This window comes from Abramis brama (genome assembly GCF_963993115.1).
Source record: "Abramis brama genome assembly, chromosome: 2".
Taxonomy (NCBI): domain Eukaryota; kingdom Metazoa; phylum Chordata; class Actinopteri; order Cypriniformes; family Leuciscidae; genus Abramis; species Abramis brama.
In genome coordinates, this window is record NC_139964.1 from 19,059,895 (window position 1) to 19,080,350 (window position 20,456).

Here is a 20,456-nt window from a genome sequence, read left to right on the forward strand (position 1 = left end):
GTATCCTAAAAAGTTTTTTTTTTTTTAAATACTTAAAAATAAAAATCTGCCTGCCTCTATGGGAATTTAACATAGGGGTGTCCAGACTTATGCACCCTGTATTTTAAGGAAGAACATTTATTTATTTACGATACATTATTCATTCACAAAGAAAATTGGTGTTAAAGTGATCCTAAAGTGAGTGAAGGATTGCCGTGAAACAGTATCTCGGGTCATTCATGTATATGACGTCATTGACACTTTAAAATACTTTTTAAAGCAAATAAATGACTCTAAAAAATCTAACACCCAGCAATGTGTAATTTCTTTGCGTCTCCTTTCAAATACAACATTCAAATTACTAGACAAAAAATTATATCCTGAGAAAAGTGGATTTTTATTGGTATAGCGCCGTAGCGCCTCCATTCATTCTGCACTCGTCCTGTGAGCGCCCTCATATGGAATCAGAGAGGAACTGCAACCAGTTCAGAAGCCGGAAGTGTACTGAGAGTGAAACTTCTCGCCATATTAGACATTCTCTGCGAATATCCTAAAACTCGAACCAACGCGCCCGATCCCGACAAAGGCAAGTGGAAGGAGGATACACTAAATGTCCTTCGCTCCTACTCCCGAAATAACCAGTCATTGTCAGAGGTAACCATTCATTTGAACAAATCAGACTTTCAGTTTCACTTTAGTGCGTCACGACTCATGATCAAGCTTGTTAACTTCAGGAAGTGAAGAGAAACTTGGCGCTCATCTTGATTCTTCACACATGTGAGTAGATGTTAGATGGACTATATCTCCAGTCATTAGTATTCATAATGGTCATAGCCTATAGTTTTATTTGACACTCCAAAATTTGTTCAGTTTTTAGTATGTTGTTGACATTGGTGTTGTGTTGGTGATCGGATCGCCCTACGCACATCACACCAAGTGTGCCTAAACACACATACTGTCAAAATTGGTCACAAATGGCACATCTATGACACAAATTGTGTGATTTATGACACATTAGTGTGTTAAATATTTTAACACACTCACTGTGTTAAGAACAATAACACACTGGTTGAGTTAAAAGTAACACAAAATGTGTTGTCCTTAACTAGACACACAGGTGTGTTAAGATATAACACAGGTTGTGTTGTTTTTAACACATCCGTTTTAAGAGTGTAGCAATGGAAGTTATCTAAATGAGATTAACATCACATCATGAAAAATTGCTATGGTAAAATAATCTTATGAAATGCAAGTGACTGTACTGTGATCTGCTGTAACGTGTTTTGCATTGTTGAGAATGTGTTAGTGTACGCGTTAGGAGCTCTAAAACGAAGTAGGCTAGTAAAAACTATTTCTACTTTTACAAATGCAAATAATGAAATATAGGCCTGTTTTGATCCGACAAGCCAGTGAAAGTAATGGAGTTCGTCGTTGTTATTTTGATGGCTGCAGGTACATGGTGCCATATTGGCGCTCGTGCTTCAGTTTTTGACGCAGAGGAGTGAGGACAGGTTGTCCTTTATGGAGAGAGAATTGTGTCTTTATTACAATCAAGAAAATAAATTATCTTAGAGAGAAAAAAATGTTGAAGTTATCACACTGATAGCAAAAAAGCATTTTATGAGAGAAAAAAAAATATTTTAGAGAAAAAGTTTTCATACCAATAGCAAAAAATAATAATATTTGAGACTAAAAAAAGTTTTGAAAGGATTTTCTTAGAACAAAAAATATATAAATTTGATTTTTTTTTATTATTATTTCTGAGAAAAAAATCTCTCTCAAAATACTTTGAAAAAAACTCTTATATATATTTTTTTTTGCTATCAGTGTGAAAACATTTTTTCTTTAAAAAATAAGTGTTTCTCTCAAAACGCTTTTCTTTGCTCTCCATGCAATTTCTTGCTCTCGTGTCAGGATTCTGCTTTGACTGTGAGAATTGTGTCATGGGTGGGGCCACGTTCCTATTGGCCAGTCGGGTGAGCATCGTCTTGTCTTGGAAGTCGAACTGAATCATTATACCATTGTTCGGTTCACCGGCATAGATGCCGTCTCTGCCTTAGTTGAGCACGGACACTCCAATGTTTGGGTAAGATGATTCACGGTGATCATACGCCTGGTTCAGATTACAAGAATTTTGTGTCTGTTACGATAGTCACGGTGTCAGATTACACGATTTTGACTCCTAAAAATCTTGTCATGTCGTGGATGGACAAGAAATATGTCAGACTACACGTTGCTTTCCGACCAGTCACCGCGAGCCGTCTCATGCACACACACGCACTCACTCAAATACACACAGACACTCACTGTGCTCGCTCGCTCACTCACTCTCGCGCACACACACACACACACACACACACACACACATACTGTAGCTCGCTCACTCACGCATGCACACACACTTACACACACTCACTCACTGTCGCTCACACACATACACACACACACACTCGCTGTTGCACTCATTCTGACTCACATAGTCACTCTTGGCGTAACCCGTCGCCCGGAACCGAGCAAGGACCGTTATGCCGGGGTTTCGCCTGGAAGGCTCTATAGAAATTTGGCACTCTGTTGAACGAAGTTAAACTGAGAGAGCGTCACGTTCACAGACACCAGAATGAACGAGCTTACAATAACGTTCATCAGGCAGTAATACAGTATGCTACTTTCAGTTCACGTTCACCCAAAATATGAACGAGTTCATGAACTATCGTTCAATGAAGTGTTCAGGCCAAGCGGCAACATTCTAATCTGAAAAATGAAGCCTACCCGGAAGTGCGAAAAACTGCAATACATCGAAAATCCGCTAGGGGCAGGTCCCAAAAGGGAGCAAATGTCCATAGCCTCCATGTTAGAATGTCCGTTTTCACAGCATAAATTCATGTTTTTACAGGTTGGTCCCATGGACTTTTATTGTATTTTTCGATAGGTTCCGAGTGCCTGACAACCATGAGGAGAGTGAATTTTTTTCTAACTCGTTAGTTTAGATCGTATTTAGATATAAAATGTATGCCAAATAAGGGCGTGGTTAACTTTGATTGACAGCTTGATTGACAGCTTAGGCAGCGCCAAGGAGAATGACAACATAAGAAGCGCCATTTTTTAATACAGTTGACATATAATACTACTGTTTCTGTATCATGAAATGTAGTTTTAAGTGTTTTTCAGGCGAGAATGTAGTTGTTTAAAGCTCAAATCTGTGGTTTATTTATAAAGATTTATGAAAATTGTATCCAGGTTGTGAGATCCCGCGATGACTGGGCGCTCTGCGCTCATGTACCCCGCCTGGAACAGCCTTCATACCTGCAAACTTGTCGCTTTTCGGCGACAATTGCCGTTTTCTTCGTCAATTGGGTCATTAACGTGAATCGCGTAGAACCGGAGAGTTTTTGTTTGGGGGGGGGGGGGGGGTATTTTGACATTTCAAAATACATTTGAAATTTCGTTATTTCAAATGTAGGCGCGCTCATAATCCGCCGGCGCGACCACAACATTGTCCAACATCAAATGGCAAACATAATGCAAGCGGAACGAAACCAAAGACGAAACTGCTCGTTATTGTGTGGTTGACGGACCGTTTATCAGTTTGGACCAAAGCAGCGCGAGCCGGACTTGATCAAGCGACACTGTTAGCCTACTACACAGCGCTAATAAGATATCCAGTAAAGAAAGCGTTTGAATTCGCCACAGAAGTAATGACATAGCTGCGACTCCAGCGAGATCTAGTGAGAAACGTTCAGATTTCTCCGTTATTAACGGATCAAACAGCACTGACGTGGAAACCAGGAATAAACATTGTGGCATGAATGAACTATCCAGCGTCCACAGATCAGCTACATTCACCATGGATTTTCCGTAGTAACACTCACTGCAACCATGTAAGTTTGGCAGGAATAGTAGGCTATAATGCCTTCAAGTAACATTACGTCGTTTTTATTTTGATAATGTTATGAATACAATTGCTGCCCTCAAATGTTAATCATTCTGAACTAAAATAAACCTTTGTTTATAACTACTACAATATTTTTTCCAAGGAGCTGTTTTGTTTTATATGCTCCTAAGAAGAGTCAATTATAGCTCCAGAATTGCTCAAAGAAAAAAAAAAGTCATACTTTATGATGTTAGTTTTAATTTAAAAAAAGAGTAAAAAAAAATTAATTGGGGGGCGCCAAAATTGTTGCTGCATACCCCTCTGACACTGGGTAGTTGCGCCCCTGTGTGTACACCCCCCCCCCCCCCCCCCCAGAGCTGTAAAACCTTGTTTATACTCGACGCGTCCGCATGAGCGCGAAGGTAATAAAAAAACTAATATCCGTCTGCTCGGGCAGATTCAGCAAGTCGTGCATCTCCGGATGCGGAGGCGCGCGTGCGCGGCAAAAAAGACGTCATTGTACAGCGCGCGCGCCTCCGCATCCGAAGATGCACGACTTTGAGCCGAATCTGCCCGAGCAGACGGATATTAGTACATCTCATCACACCGGCACCCAGTTTGCGCGTCTAAATCAGTTGTATGGTCTGGTGTTCAGTCTAAAACAAAACAGTTGCGTCAAGTATAAATGCCTCGTCTGTTTGGGGAGGTGCGCGCGCAGTCAGCGGAGGCTCGCGCTCCGGTGCCAGGCGAAAGTATAAACAAGGTTTAAGTCAGCGGTTGTTTTACAGACATTAATATAAGGCACCAGATCCATATATAAGGCGCTCCGTATTATAAGGCGCACTGTCGTTTTTTTGAAAAAATTAAAGGCTTTTAAGTGCGCCTTATAGTGCGGAAAATATGGTATATATTTTTGTTATAAATAATCAAACGTTATGTGCAGTGAATATAATCAATACGCTTTGCCTGAACCACATTTGTGTGGCTATAATGTTTAAGATTTTTTTAAATGAAAACGAAAAGAGTTAGTATGGTGTTTTATAACATATTTCGTTGCCTAAAATATACAAAGAGATAACCGGAGTAGCGGAGCGAGCTGAGTGACGCGCGCTGCGTCCTTTACCCATATATGGATTGGCCAGAAGGTGGGCGGGGTTAGGATTTCCCAAGATTTTCCAAGATGGCGCCGCCCATACCCCCCATAAACGGCTTCAAAACCGTTCTTCAGAAAGTCTATGGGTGACGTCACAGACGCTTTGTCCATATTTTTTTACAGTCTATGGTTCAGGCACAACAATAGTGCTCAATAGCATCTGAGATACAGATCGTCGCTGTCTGATGAAAACCGCGTATGTCCATTTTGCCGATTTTGAGATTTTTCGACGGATAGAATGTCCAGGTTCATTTCCGTATACAGTATGCTTCACATATCTAAATGACCAATGAAAAGTTGTGAAATCGTGTCATCTGATTTTCACGTATATCCATTTGGTGTCAAAGCTGTCAATCACGCCGCGTATCTCCCGCCCTGTGGAGGCATCTCGCGGTCTAAGCGTCTCTGGAAGCTCAGCATTGGATAGCCGAATAACTCTGTGAGGTAAAGTATCAGCAAACGTTTGTTTTTGACAACTGTTCAAGTTTATTATATATTCGCAATATATTCACAACTGTTATTTACCGGTAAATGGTCTAGACGAAGTAATTGTCACTGTTTATTGTGGAGATGTTAACGCACGGGTCTGTTAACTTAAGCAATACTTTTAAGGTAGTCTAATATTTTTCTGACTAATAAATTACTGACACAGTAAAGGGTAGATTTAAATAAAGAATAACGAATTTTAAATAAAGAAAAACAAAATTTAAATAAAGAAAAAAACTAAATTTTAAAAAAGAAAAATTAAATTTAAATAAAGAAAAAACTAAATTTAAATAAAGAAAAATGACATTTAAATAAAGAAAAAAACGAAAATTAAATAAAGAAAAAAACGAAATTTAAATAAAGAACAACGAAATTTAAATAAAGAAAAACGAAATTAAGTTAAATTAAAAACGAGATTAATTTAGATTGATAACGTGTAAAAAGGCTAATAGCCTACATGTTGGGTCCGTGTACTTTTTCGTCCATTCATTATTCTATTTTGGAATGAAAGATGAAATGTAAAAAAAAAAAGGTGCAGCTTGTTTTTTGTTTTTTTTTGTTTAAAAGAAAAAAACAGAAATGGCTGTATTTTTTTGTACATAGCATAGCCTACTTTGTTATGATTTTAGTATCATAATGATTAATAAATGCACGCACAATTATCCGTGAACTTGATTTGAAGCCTTTCAACTTGTGTGTGCAAAATTCAGAATTAAATGAATGTGCAGCAATTTGTACAAATAGAGTCTGTAGGTCTACTATGCTGTTGAAAGTATGAAAAGTGAACAGCACGAGTAATAGGATGCACAATTTGAGACGGGTCAGACATGATTTTGACCACTTCATTAAGTTTTGTTTTGTAGAAAACCTTTCTTTAAAGTGAATTTCGTTTTGTATAAATTGTATCTTAATTTTAATCAATTTTTCATCAACCAATTGCCTGGAGTGGATTTAATAAATAAGAAGCAAATACCGGTATTTAGCAGACAATATAATCATGGAGGCGCCCGCGCGTTCACTTGCATTGCACGTTAACTGGAGCGCATCTCATCCTAACTTAACGAAACTCAGTGTATACCTCACACAGACATGAGAAAGACATCAAATACACAAAGCTTGAAAAGTCTTTAAACGAAATAATTCAAAACGAAAAGAAAAAGGCAACTCTCTGATTATGTATGATTATATGATCATATAGCCTAGCCTATTTTGTGAATTGTTCATTCCCGGTTGGCACACATTTTGCTGCCCTTACAAAAGTTTTTTGCCTAGTTTTGCCTAATTGCCTAGTTCGCCTATATGGACGCGCCGGCCGTGGGGTCAGCAATGAGTGTATTGATTCATTGTCCCTTCATAGTTTGCAAGAGACATTTAATAAACTGAGCGTATTTAATAAACTGAGACGTAGGCTATTTAATAAACTGAGCGTATTCATCTGTCAATATGAAACGCGACTTGGCCATTCTAATTAATGATCGGAAGAACGCGTATCGACCACCGTTACTGTAAAATATGCACGTATGTCCATTTAAACTCGATTTTGGTCAAATGTGGATTATATCATTACACTGGCAAGAATATGGCTACATTTAAAGATGCTGTACCAAGTATGACAACGCTACGTTCAACTGCTTTTAAATTACGGTGTTTTTTTCACTTCCTGAAAAGTAACCGTTTTGGACATACGTGATTTTCATCGGGCAGCGACGAGATGCTAAACACATGAATAAAAATCATTTTAGGTTATAGTTAAGTTATAGGTTCAAACAGGAGATGTATCATATTGACCTTAAAACAAAATAGTTTATTCTGAGTCCGAGTAAAACTGTACAGGAGGTTGTATATGATGAACTAGGGCTGGGCCTGGGCGATATATATCGAATTACATTGTTATGCGCATCTCGTCAGTAAAGCCGGTTCCTTGATTAGTAGTAAATCACCATCACCTGCTTTCAGATGGAGCGGCATTTACTACAAAGAGCCGTAGTTAACTGACAAGCTGAGCCATATCGCATCAATATCGCAGACAATACGTCCCTGATCTAAGATCACCATGAATCATCTTACCCAAACATTGGTGTCCGTGCTCAACTACTAAGGCAGAGGCGGCATCTATGCCGGTGAACCGAACAATGGTATAATGATTCAGTTCGACTCCCAAGACAAGACGATGCTCACCCGACTGGCCAATAGGAACGTGGCCCCGCCCATGACACAATTCTCACAGTCAAAGCAGAATCCTGACACGAGAGCAAGAAATTGCATCGAGAGCAAAGAAAAGCGTTTTGAGAGAGAAATGTTTTCACACTGATAGCAAAAAATATATATATTTGAGAGTTTTTTTTCAAAGTATTTTGAGAGAGATTTTTTTTCTCAGAAATAATTTAAAAAAATTCAAATTTATATATTTTTTTGTTCTGAGAAAATACTCTCTCTGAAAACTTTTTTTTAGTCTCAAATATTATTATTTTTTGCTATTGGTATGAAAACTTTTTCTCTCAAATATTTTTTTTCTCTCATAAAATGCTTTTTTGCTATCAGTGTGATAACTTTTTCTTTCAAACTTTTTTTCTCTCTCAGATCATTTATTTTCTTGCATGTAATAAAGACACAATTCTCTCTCCATAGTCCTTCTGCTTAATTTCTTTCTAAACAATTAAAGATGAACTAGTTTAAAGATTAACTAGTAAAATGCACATGAACGCACCACACAAAGTCATATTACCACTGCTAACTGGGGATTTTAATCAATTTTGATGAACTTGCTTGCTTTTATTTTAAAAATTCAATCCTTTATTTATTTTTCCCCAAAATATGGGAAAATATATTTGGGGTGTAACAGTACACAAACATGACGGTTCGGTAGGGGGGAGAAAACTAAACTAATAAACTGGGTTTTTTGTTGTTGTTTACAAACGTGTTTAAATTAATTATATTAAAAACTTTGTTATATTATTATATTATATATATTATTACATATATATAATATTATTATTTAAAAAATATATATATTTTTTTTATATATATAAATTAAGCTGTGTAAGCTGTGTAAAGAAGCAGCAGGTTTAATTCATTTAATTAACAAAATATGTTTCCTCGTTATAGAGAGAGAGGACAAAATCTACTCCACTGAGAGACAAGATGCGGAGGAACAGCAAGGATGAACCTCCTGATATGAGTATTATGCTGTTGGGCTCGACTGGATCAGGAAAGAGCGCTTCAGGAAACACCATCATAGGAATTAGAGAAACATTTAAAGAAGATTTGTCTCCTGAGGCTGTGACCAGAACCTGTGAGTCAGCACAAACAGAGCTGGATGGACAAACAATCAGAGTGATCGACACTGTAGGATTCTCTGATACATCGGTGAAGATCACAGACGCTCAGACTCAAATAGAGCAGATGCTTACTCTTCATAGTGTTGATGTGTTTCTGCTGGTCATCAGACTGAGTGAGCCTTTCACAGTGGAGAGCAGTAAAGTTGTGAAATGGATCCAGGATCATTTTGGATCAAAGTTCTCAAATCACACAATAGTGCTCTTTACTCACGGAGATCTGTTACATGGTCCAATAGAGAGATATCTGAGTAAACGTGAAACAGTGCGGTCAGTAGTTGATCAGTGTTCAGGAGGTTTCCATGTTTTTAACAACAAAAATGAAGATCGATCTCAGGTAACTGAGCTCCTGAAAAAGATTGAGTCACTGAGGATGATGAATGTATACAAGAGATACACAGAACAGGACTATAAGCAGACTCAGAAAGATCTTCTTCAGACTCAGAAAACTCTTCCACTCAAGAAATATGCACTAGGAGGAGCAGTTATAGGGGGAGTAGTGGGAGCAGTGGGAGCTAATCTAGCAGCTACTGTTGGGCAAGCAGCATTAATAGGAGCAGGAGGTGCAGCTCTGGCAATAGCAGTGTGTGCTGGAGTCTATTTATTGGCAAGAAAATATAGCTCTAAGGAAAATATAAAAGTAATTAAAAGACCGTACAAGTATCATTATAAGATGTAAATAACACGAGTAAAACAGACTCATTTTAAATGAACACATTTACTTCTATATTGAACACAGTAATGGTGTAATGTAAATTTTTTTATCATTTTCAAGATTTTAGTGTTATCTATCAACTTACTATGTGTGCGTGGCTCTCCTGATGTCCTTTATTAATTATTGAATGCTTACTTCAACTTGCGGTTCATTTTCTTAGGATTCATGTCATGTTTGAAAGTTATGTTCCTTGTTGTGTCTAATATAGCATATAATCACACAGCCTAACACAGATCCTTGCGGCACTCCATAGTTTACTGGAGTTATGATCGATTTTTCTCCATTTAAATAGACAAAATGGTATCAGTCATATAGGTATGATCTGAACCAGCTTAATGCTTGTCCTTGAACACCGGTATAATTTTGTAGTCGATCTAAGAGTATTGTGTGATCTATAGTATCGAACACAGCTAAAACTAATATTGAGATACAGCCTTGGTCAGAAGCTAAGAGTAAATCATTTGTGATTTTAACGAGCGCAGTTTCAGTGCTATGATGCGGTCTGAATCCTGACTGAAACTTTTCATAGATATCATTTTCTTGTAAGAAATAGCCTAGTTGGGCAGACACAACTTTTTCTAGTATTTTGGACATAAAAGGAAGATTTGAAATGGGTCTATAATTTGCTAGATTATTTGGGTCTAATTATGGTTTCTTAATGAGTAGTTTTATAACTGCCAGTTTAAATGTTCTTGGAACATGACCTAAAGATAAAGATGAGTTAATAATATTGAGGAGAGGCTCTTCCACTACAGGTAACACTTCTTTCAGTAGTTTAGTTGGTATGGGATCTAATAAACATGTTGTTGTTTTAGAGGAAGTGATAAGTTTATTTAACTCTATTTGTTCAATAGTTGTAAAGCACTTTAATTGTTCTTGCGGGGTGATAATCGAGGCTGAGTTATAAGGCGCGATTGAGGATTGAATGTTTACAATTGTGGTTCTGATGTTTTCTATTTTCTCAGTGAAAAAATTCATGAAATCATTACTACTAAACTGTAACGGAATATTTTGTTCAGGTCACGCTTGTTTATTTGTTAGTCTAGCCACGGTGTTAAATAAAAACCTAGGATTGTTTTGGTTATTTTCTATTAGTTTGCGGAGATGCTCAGCCCTGGCTACTTTTAGGGCCTTTTTATAACGTGACGTACTGTCTTTCCAAGCGATTCTAAAAACCTCTAAATTAGTTTGTTTCCATTTACGCTCTAAATTACGGGTTTCTCTCTTTAGAACATGCGTAGTATTATTGTACCATGGTGCTTTAATTTTCTCTCTGACCTTTTGTAGTCTGATAGGTGCAACAATATCCAATTTTCCAGAGAGAATGGTGCTCATAGTGCTGGTTAGTTCCTCTAGTTCATCTGTTTGTTTAGGTTCAGGCAGCAGCTGAGACAGATCCGATAAGCAATTTGAAAAATGATCTATGGTGGATGGAAGGATTGTTCTGCCTAATCGATAACGCGGCGCAGCATGATATATTACAGGGGTACGTAATATGCAAGTTACCATGTAATGGTCAGTTACATCATCACTTTGTGGAATGATATCTATATCGGTCAGATCGGTTCCATATGATATAATTAAATCGAGTGTATGATTAAAACGATGAGTTGGTCCGGTAACGTTTTGCTTAACCCCAAAGGAGTTTAATAAATCTATAAACGCAGCCCCTAACGTATCATTTTGATTATCTACGTGTATGTTAAAATCTCCAACAATTAATGCTTTATCGACATTGACCAATAGGTCTGAGAGAAAATCTGCAAATTCTTTTAGGAAATCAGCGTAAGGCCCTGGCGGTCTATATACGGTAGCCAAGGCTAGAGATAATAGGGATGTTTTTTAGCATCTAAGAGCGTAACATTTAGTACAAGTACTTCAAATGAAATAAACTTATAACCCGTTTTCTGAGTAACACTAAGAAAATCTCTATAGATTGTTGCAATACCGCCGCCACGACCAATCAGACGAGGCTCATGCTTATAGGAGTATCCTGATGGAGTAGACTCATTTAGACCGAAATAATCATTTGGTTTAAGCCAAGTTTCAGTAAGGCAAAGTACATCGATGCTATTATCTGTGACTATTTCATTTACAATAACTGCCTTAGGTGTGAGTGATCTAATGTTTAAAAGACCTAGCTTTAGAAATTGTTTTTGTTTACTAATAGCAACATTTTCTGTTTTAATAACAATGAGATTTTTCCTAGATCCTGCAGTAGATTTATTATTTGATCGCACTAAACGAGGAATAGACACAATTTCTATGCAATGTTCTACACTAGTATTTATATCAGTTAATTTGGTGCAGCAGAGACTATGATTTGGACTTTTGGTTACTAGCCAAAAGGTATTTAACATTTTGGAGATGTTATCCGACAGAAGATCCGCTCCGAATCTGCTTGGGTGTAAGCCATCAGCACGGTAAAGCCTAGGACACTCCCAAAACAGATTCCAATTATTTACAAAGAGCAGTTTCTGCTCATTGCACCATGACATTAACCATTCATTTAGCGCGAATAATCTACTAAACTTGTCATGTCCTAGACGGTACGTGGGAAGCAGTCCTGGTCTACAATGATCGTTATATCAGGCGATGTGCTGCGTACCGTATCGATCAGATTCCTGAAGTCTTTCTTCAGAACTTCCGTCTGGCGCAGCCTGATGTCGTTCACTCCCGCGTGCAAGATCACAGTTCCGACGCACTCGTTATCATTCAGAATCTCGGGAACGTGAGCAGCGATTTCAGAAACACGAGCACCAGGAAAGCAGTGACTGTGCACCTTACTTTTACCTAATGTAGCGTGGATGTGCCGAACGATGGAATCGCCGATGATCACAGCATCGCGTTCTGTTTCGCGAAGAGGGAGAAGCGGTTTTGTTGTGGATAACTCGAAAACCGGGAGGGTCGGAGAGGGTCTTGGTCTGGGCCTGACTCGCGTCTTCCGCTGCGGAAATATCCAGGCATCGTGGTGGCGTGTTGGAGCCGGAGTGAACGAGACCATGGCTGATCGCGACCTCGACGTTCGGGACCGATGTTGAGGAACGCACGGAGTAGACGAGGTCAGAGTCAGCGGGTTAGTAACGTTAATCTCTGATTTGTGAGCATCGGCGCGTGATGTTTCAAGAGCCAAACGCCGGTCTATCAGCTCGGCTTTTCTCACTAAAAGGTCGTGGATCTGTTTCTCAACAGCTTCCAGCTCAGACTGCACCGCGTGCAGCTCAAATGTATCTTCACCTGCAGCAAAAGGTAGACTACTTACATCTGATATATTCGCCATTTTAACAGATGGACAGTAAGTTAGCAACGACGCTACCAGTGATGCTATCAATATTAATACAAATTTCTGACTGAAGTCTTAGATATAATCCGTCTTTTTAGTGGTACGGGTGTAGAGTAGACGCACGATAGGCGAAAAAAAGTTTGTAAGTGAGTGTTGAGAAGATGCGTTCAGCCGTGATCCACGGGAGTAACCTATAGGAGTATCCAACGTTGGATCACTAATAGGCTTGAGACGCGTCTGCTCAACAGTCCGCGTTGTAACTATGAGGTTTGAGCAGTAGTGCTTCTCAGTGAGGAAAAGTAGAAAATGTTTGTTGTAAGTTTAAAGAGTAAAATCAAGAATTATTTTATCCAATTATTTATAATTATAAGAATTATTAAGAATGATTTTATCCCATGTCATCCAAGATGTTCATGTCTTTCTTTCTTCAGTCGAAAAGAAATAAAGGTTTTTTAAGAAAACATTCCAGGATTTTTCTCCATATAGTGACTTCAATGGGGTCACATCTGCTTTTCTGTACACAGTATACTTTATTATTATGATGTTTACTGAGTTTGGTCTTTTACATAGAACAGAAAACCATGTGCAGACGTTGCAATCTCTGTGCTGTTAACTTTCAGAACCTGTACAAATGATATCAACTGCTTTTTAATGTAAGTGCTGGTGATTCTGTGCTCTTAGTTTGAGGATTTTTTTTTTTTTTTTTAAGGTTGTAAACCTGACACCTGTTTCCTTTTGTTGTGTTGAAAAATTGTGTTAAAACTGTGTTTTTCACATTATTTGCCTTTTTTATATTATAAATGAAAAATAATACTGTTTATAACAAAGTTAAATAAATGTTTTAATATTTATGTATTTTGTATGTTCCTTTTACATTTATTTATAGAAATTTGTCATACTGTCACACAGAAACTCCCAGTGTTAAATGAACAGTAGCACTGTTTGAGTTACAGACAGGACTGACGCTGGTTATAATCAGGCTATCAGCTTGTGAATGTGAGGCACAATTTAACATGGACAAACATAAAACATAATAATACTCACCGTTTCACACCAAATTAACCTATTTTTAACAGCTCGATTAATCTGTTAATCACCCAAAAAATCAGATCAGGTTTGCAAATGTGCATCGCTGTACTTAACATCATGTGACAGTTTTACACATTTATACTGAACTGAATGTTCAATCTGCTTTTATATAATGTAATTTAACACTGGGGAAATCTTCTTAAACTGTGACATAAGATGAGACTGGACTCAGGGTGGTTTGAGGTATACACTGTAAAACATTGTTAAGTTGTTAAATTAAGCAACATGCAGCAAATCATCAATGTTTAGATCTCCTGGACTGAAGCACAGGCTCTACACTTCTGCACAATGGTGACCCGCAAAACTCTGACAACATTTACACTTTATATCCCAACAGAACATTAAAGGACAAGTTCGGTATTTTACACTTAAAGCCCTGTTTACAGATCGTTTCTGATGAAATAGAACGGTTAAGATTAAAATTTTGACACAATGCGTTTTTGGAAGGATATGTTCGAGTGCACCTATGCAGCCATTCTGTAGGTGGGGGGGAAAGCGAAATATATGGCGGCAATTTAATGCCAATAATAAACGAGCGCACAACTGATGCTGGCGCGCGCGGTAAATGACTTCCGCGAGAGGATAACAGATCTACACGCGAGGAAACGGGAACTCGCGAGCTCATTCAAACCCTGCGCGCGCGCATGACATCTCCTCTGCACGCAATACAAGCCCTCGCGCGCGCGCATGATCATTCCCCACGCTCTCGCGCTTGATCTCCTCTCGCCTGCTGATTTTGCTCGCTTGAACACTTTTATTTTTGGCAGTAGAGGGGTGGGACTTACTGTTTTAATAACGGCAAATGTCATTGGTTACAATGTCATTGGACGCCTGTCATTGACTTTAGACATGAGACATCACTTAATTTGTTTTATTTATTTATATTAATGTGTGATGTGATTTAATGCATTGTTAATATAGAATATATTCTTACCAGATACTTTATTAACAGGAAGTCTTACAAGTGATTGCATTGTGTTGTCAAGAGATATTTACAGACTGTAATGATACATTTCCATTGTTATTAGCATTGTAAATCTACCAAAATTATTATACATTTTTACGTAATATAAATGGTTCATTAGCCTATTTTTTCTATTAAATGTAAAGGGGGTTCTGGCTTCTCAAGTAAAGATACAGAACACAGCATTAATAGCTTACAAATGCCTTTTCAGAATGTGCTACAGAATACAGAGGAACACAATTAAACCCAGCAAACTATTAAACCCATCTTAAACCCAGCAAAGTAGATATTACAACATTATATAGTGATATTAATCATCTAACTGTATGTAAGCGAATAATCAAATAAGAGAAAGTATGAGGTCATTGGTTACTTCCCCTTTTCCGGAAGTCAGTTGCGATTGGACGCCTGTCCAATGACCCGTAATTCACTTGACTTCAGCATGAGATTTGTTTTATTTATTTATATTAATGTTTAATGTGATTTAATGCATTGGCAATATAGAATAGATTCTTATCAGATACTTTATTAACAAAAAGTCATTCTAGTGATTGCATTGTGTTGTTTAGAGATATTTACAGACTGTAATGACACATTTCTATTAGCATTGTAAATCTACCAAAATTCTTATACATTTTTACATGTTATGGGAATGCAAAGTAATTTGCAGTAGTTCACCACTACATTACCACTATACCCCCATTAACCACTATTAACGTTTACCCAACCAAAATTAAATTGGATCTGAGAACCTCAGAAATGTAAAAAGTGTCCATTAAATAGTTGTAAATATAACAAGGGCTTTGGATGAAAGATACATTATTTGTTTATATCAATAAGCAAGAGTTTTTGTGTAAGCTTTTTGTTATCATCCTGTGTATTACTATTATGTCAGTTTTGAGTGGTTCATTATATTTTCTATTAAATGTAAAAGGGGTTCTGGCAGCATGAATTTATTTTTATTTATTTTTGTAGATATGTTATGTTCAGATGGGGTGTAATCATTAATGCTGTGTACTGTACTTGCCTCATACTTTCTCTTATTTGGTTATTCGCTTACAAAAAGTTAGATGATTAATATCACTATATAATGTTGTAATATCTACTTTGCTGGGTTTAAGCTGGGCTTAATAATTTGCTGGGTTTAATTGTGTTCCTCTGTATTCTGTAGCACATTCTGAAAAGGCATTTGTAAGCTATTAATGCTGTGTACTGTATCTTTACTTGAGAAGCCAGAACCCCCTTTACATTTAATAGAAAAAATAGGCTAATGAACCATTTATATTACGTAAAAATGTATAATAATTTTGGTAGATTTACAATGCTAATAACAATGGAAATGTATCATTACAGTCTGTAAATATCTCTTAACAACACAATGCAATTACTTGTAAGACTTCCTGTTAATAAAGTATCTGGTAAGAATATATTCTATATTAACAATGCATTAAATCACATCACACATTAATATAAATAAATAAAACAAATTAAGTGATGTCTCATGTCTAAAGTCAATGACAGGCGTCCAATGACATTGTAACCAATGACATTTGACGTTATTAAAACAGTAAGTCCCACCCCTCTACTGCCAAAAAATAAAAGTGTTCGAGCGAGCAAAATCAGCAGGCGAGAGGAGATCAAGCGCGAGAGCGTGGGGAATGATCATCCGCGCGCGCGAGGGCTTGTATTGCGTGCAGAGATGTCATGCGCGCGCGCAGGGTTTGAATGAGCTCGCGAGTTCCCGTTTCCTCGCGTGTAGATCTGTTATCCTCTCGCGGAAGTCATTTACCGCGCGCGCCAGCATCAGTTGTGCGCTCGTTTATTATTGGCATTAAATTTCCGCCATAGAAATAAACCTAAAATTCTCGGGACAGCAGATTTTAATCTTAACCGTTCTATTTCATCAGAAACGATCTGTAAACAGGGCTTTAAGTGTAAAATACCGAACTTGTCCTTTAAACACTATCATTATTTGCAAAAGTGAAAAACAATATGTAATGAAAGTATGAGATCAGACTGACTAGCAGTGCAAAGGTGATCGGTTTAATGTTTTGTTCTTAGAGTTTTGAAAATGTTCTGCTTGTGAAAACAAAGCAAACTGAGGTAAGTGTTTGCAGAAGAGGCGTGTCTTCAGCTGTGTTTTAAAAGAACAACCAGGCATTTCTCATTCAATGACTGTAACTGGCAGGAGAAACAAACAAGAGAAATACAATCATAATGGCATCAACGTATGAAGGTCAGTCAACTTAATATACTCACAACTATGCATAGTGTCAGTTTTACATCATGATCTGAGATTGGCTTTATTGTTTATACAATGGCTTTTGTTTAGTTAGCTTTTTTGCATTTTTATAAGTTCAAAGTTAATTGACAGTTAGCTAATTTGTTGTAGGAAAAAAAATATACTATGGAAGTCAATGGGACCCAAAAACTGTCTGGTTGCTGATACTCTTCTAAATATCTTCTTTTCTGTTCAGCAGAAGAAAGAAATTCATACAGGTTTGAAACAACATGAGGATGAGTATATGATGACAGAATTTTCATTTCAAAAGTGAACTTCTCCTTTAAGCAAACTTTGTTGTCGCTTTGACATTTTTTGTGAAACGAGGCTAACAGCAATCTCAACCAGCACAACAAGCGCGCATGGCATGTGTCACTTGAAGTGCCTCCCCTCTCTCCGTCCCTCTGTCTTACCTTGAAAATTCACCTCAAAACGCATCGGAAATGCAAATCCTATGAAACTTCAATGGGGAATAAAGACTAACAAGTCTGATAACAACATTGAATACTACACAAACAGTCATTTTATTATTTTTTTCATTTGAGAAATTAATTTTCCATAGTGACACAGGAGGTGCCAGATCCAATAAAAAAGGTCCCGGATCCAACGTCGGAGGTGCCGGAACATGTTCCGGCTCAAATTAAGCCATGGTTAGACTTGACTAGGCAGTTAGACTCACGACAGGAATCATCAGACAGGCAGGGTGACAACAGCATACGACGATGTGCAACAACGATCTGGCCCAGGACAGCAAACACAAGGGGAATAAATAGGACAGCAAACAAGGCAGGTAATGAGGGAGGACAGGTGGGGAAACGGAACCAATAATCACGAACACAGAATAAGATAACATGAACGCATTGAGCCAGTGAGAAACAAAAGTGCGACGCAGCACAAAACAGAAACACAACAGAAAAGCACGCAGCCATGGAAACACGCACCACGTGAGGAGCAGAACACAACAAGACAAAGACAGGAGAATACGGGAGTGTCAGGGCTCGTCTTAAAACCAAGAAACACACTAGACTGAGGTGACAGAACCCTGACAGTCTGAGCAATACTAATGATAAAAACATTTTCAATAAAACATCAACATCTAAACCTCTGTTGATTTTCAAGAAGAGCTTTATACAATACAAACTTTATAAGAATGTTAGGGGATAATGTTCTAACAAGTGTTATCCTTAGGGAAGTGTTCTGGGAACAAAAATGGAACTTGCTACTAAAAAAAAAAGAAAAGAAAAAAAGGTTGGTAACTGAGAATTTAAAGCAGGAGTGTTTAGAAACATTTATAAATAATAATAATAAAAAAAGCTCCAGCTAATGACATGAACTGTTTGACAGGAGGTGCACTTGATCTGAGGATTGTGTTATTGGGAGTCTCTGGAGCTGGAAAGAGTTCAACTGGAAATGCAATACTGGGTCGAGAGGCGTTTAAAGAGGGCAGAACCAGAGAGAGTGAGATACAGAGAGGAAGAGTAGAAGACAGAAACATCTCCATCATCGACACTCCAGGATTCTTCAACACTCAACTGACTGATGAAGAGATGAAGAAGCAGATGATGAAGAGTCTGGATCTCTCTGATCCCGGTCCTCACGTATTTCTGCTCGTCGTAAACCTGGAGAACTTTAAAGAGGACAAGAGGAACATTGTGGAGCAAATTCAGGAGAACTTTGGAGAAGAAACTTTCTTGTTTACCATGGTTCTGTTTATTGGAAGAGAAAAGGTCTCCAGAAGAGAATTTAATCAAATCATCGAGGATGATGAAACAAAACATAGCCTACTGAATTATTTTGAGGGAAGATTTGATGTGATAAACAGCAAAAGTGAATGTGATCCCAACCAAATTGAAAAGCTTCTAAAGAGTATTGATGAAATGGTGAAGAAGAACAACAGAGAACAAATCTATAGCAATGAGATCTACCTGAAGACTCAGAGAAAACACAGAGAAAATAAAGACAGCATGAAGGAAGAAGTGAAGGAAATGCAGAAAGAAAGAGACACACAAGAGCAGAAAAGAGAGATAAATCCAAAGGTGGATATTAAAACCAAAAGCATGGAAGACAGAATGAAGGAAGACAATGAGAGGAAGCAAGAGGCTGCAAGTAAGGAGAAAGTCTGCAAAACCATTTATGGTGTATTTGTATAATTTTCATGCAATGTCCATGTTAAAAAAATTTGAAAGCAGTCTAGAAATGTTATATTTACAGTGAAACTGAAGAAATTGGAAGGCGTAATGTTTGTGTTAGTTGATCTGTAGAAGAGCTTTCCTTAATGAATGAAGTTGCACCAAAGTACAGTATTTACATTTCATAATAGGAGAATTTCATTATAATTGATATATATTTCCATTTCCAATGTTTAAACAACAACATATATTCCCTCTTCCAGCAGATCTGAAGATTGTTCTTCTGGGTAATACTGGATCAGGAAAGAGTTCAACTGGAAATACCATCCTAGGCAGAAATGCATTTAGAGTGAGTTTTGTATCATCCAGTCAAACCTGTAAGAAACAAGAAGTGTTGGTGTCTGGAAGATCCATCTCAATCACTGACACTCCAGGACTGTTAGATGTCAGGTGGTACAAGCACTTTCAGCATGGACTCAAGCGTGATATTGAGGAATGTCTAGAAATGTCTGCTCCTGGTCCTCATGTGTTTCTGCTGGTCATCAGACCGAATGGCAGATACACAGATGAAGAGAGAAACACAATGAGATGGATTCAGGAGAACTTTGGAGAAGAAGCTGTACGTCACACTTTTGTTCTGTTCACTCATGTGGATTTGCTAATGGGTGAATCACTGGATCAGTACATCAGGAAAAGCCCTGATCTACAGTTAGTGATTGACAGCTGTGGAGGCAGATTTCACTCATTCAACAATAAAGACAGAAGCAATCAAAATCAGGTCACTGAACTGCTGGAGAAGATTGATAAGTGCTTGGAAGCTCAAATCAAACTCAAAGAGCAGAGGGAAAAGCAACAACATACAAGACCTTATTTTCCTGTGTCCACATCTCCTCAAGAGAAGCGAGAGCAGGAAGGAAGAATAAATCAAGACAGGGAAATGCAAAGCAAAGAAGAGAGAAACAACGGAGACAATGAGAGAAATCAAGAGCCCACAAAGACAGAGAAAGACATACATGAACTCCGTAAAGAAACAGATCAGCTCTTCAGACTCGTGATGGACCATGAGATGGGTTACACAGATCTGAGATGGTCGCTAAATAGAGTAATGAAACACAACAATCTGTCAGGACAAAACCCCTTTCGCAATTTGCATACAATCCATCCTAAATAG

General features: G+C 37.8%; 2 protein-coding genes across 2 annotated transcripts; both read left to right on the forward strand.

Moving 5' to 3' along the window:
• The first annotated feature begins 405 nt into the window (after nt 1–405).
• On the forward strand, nt 406–13,670 carry LOC311077847 (GTPase IMAP family member 7-like). Its single transcript, XM_084106490.1, has 2 exons — nt 406–756; nt 8,595–13,670. The coding sequence occupies exon 2, from the start codon at nt 8,631–8,633 to the stop codon at nt 9,501–9,503; it is 873 nt and encodes a 290-aa protein (XP_083962616.1). The 5' UTR covers nt 406–756; nt 8,595–8,630; the 3' UTR covers nt 9,504–13,670.
• Nucleotides 13,671–18,484: 4,814 nt separating this feature from the next.
• LOC311069576 (GTPase IMAP family member 8-like) lies at nt 18,485–20,456 on the forward strand (the record flags this gene model as incomplete). The annotated part of the gene is made up of 2 exons (XM_084092822.1): nt 18,485–19,262; nt 19,549–20,456. The coding sequence occupies 2 exons, from the start codon at nt 18,485–18,487 to the stop codon at nt 20,454–20,456; spliced, it is 1,686 nt and encodes a 561-aa protein (XP_083948948.1).

Excerpts from the sequence above, each read along its gene's own strand:
- LOC311077847 (XM_084106490.1), top strand. The coding sequence starts at position 8,631 with ATGCGGAGGAACAGCAAGGATGAACCTCCTGATATGAGTATTATGCTG.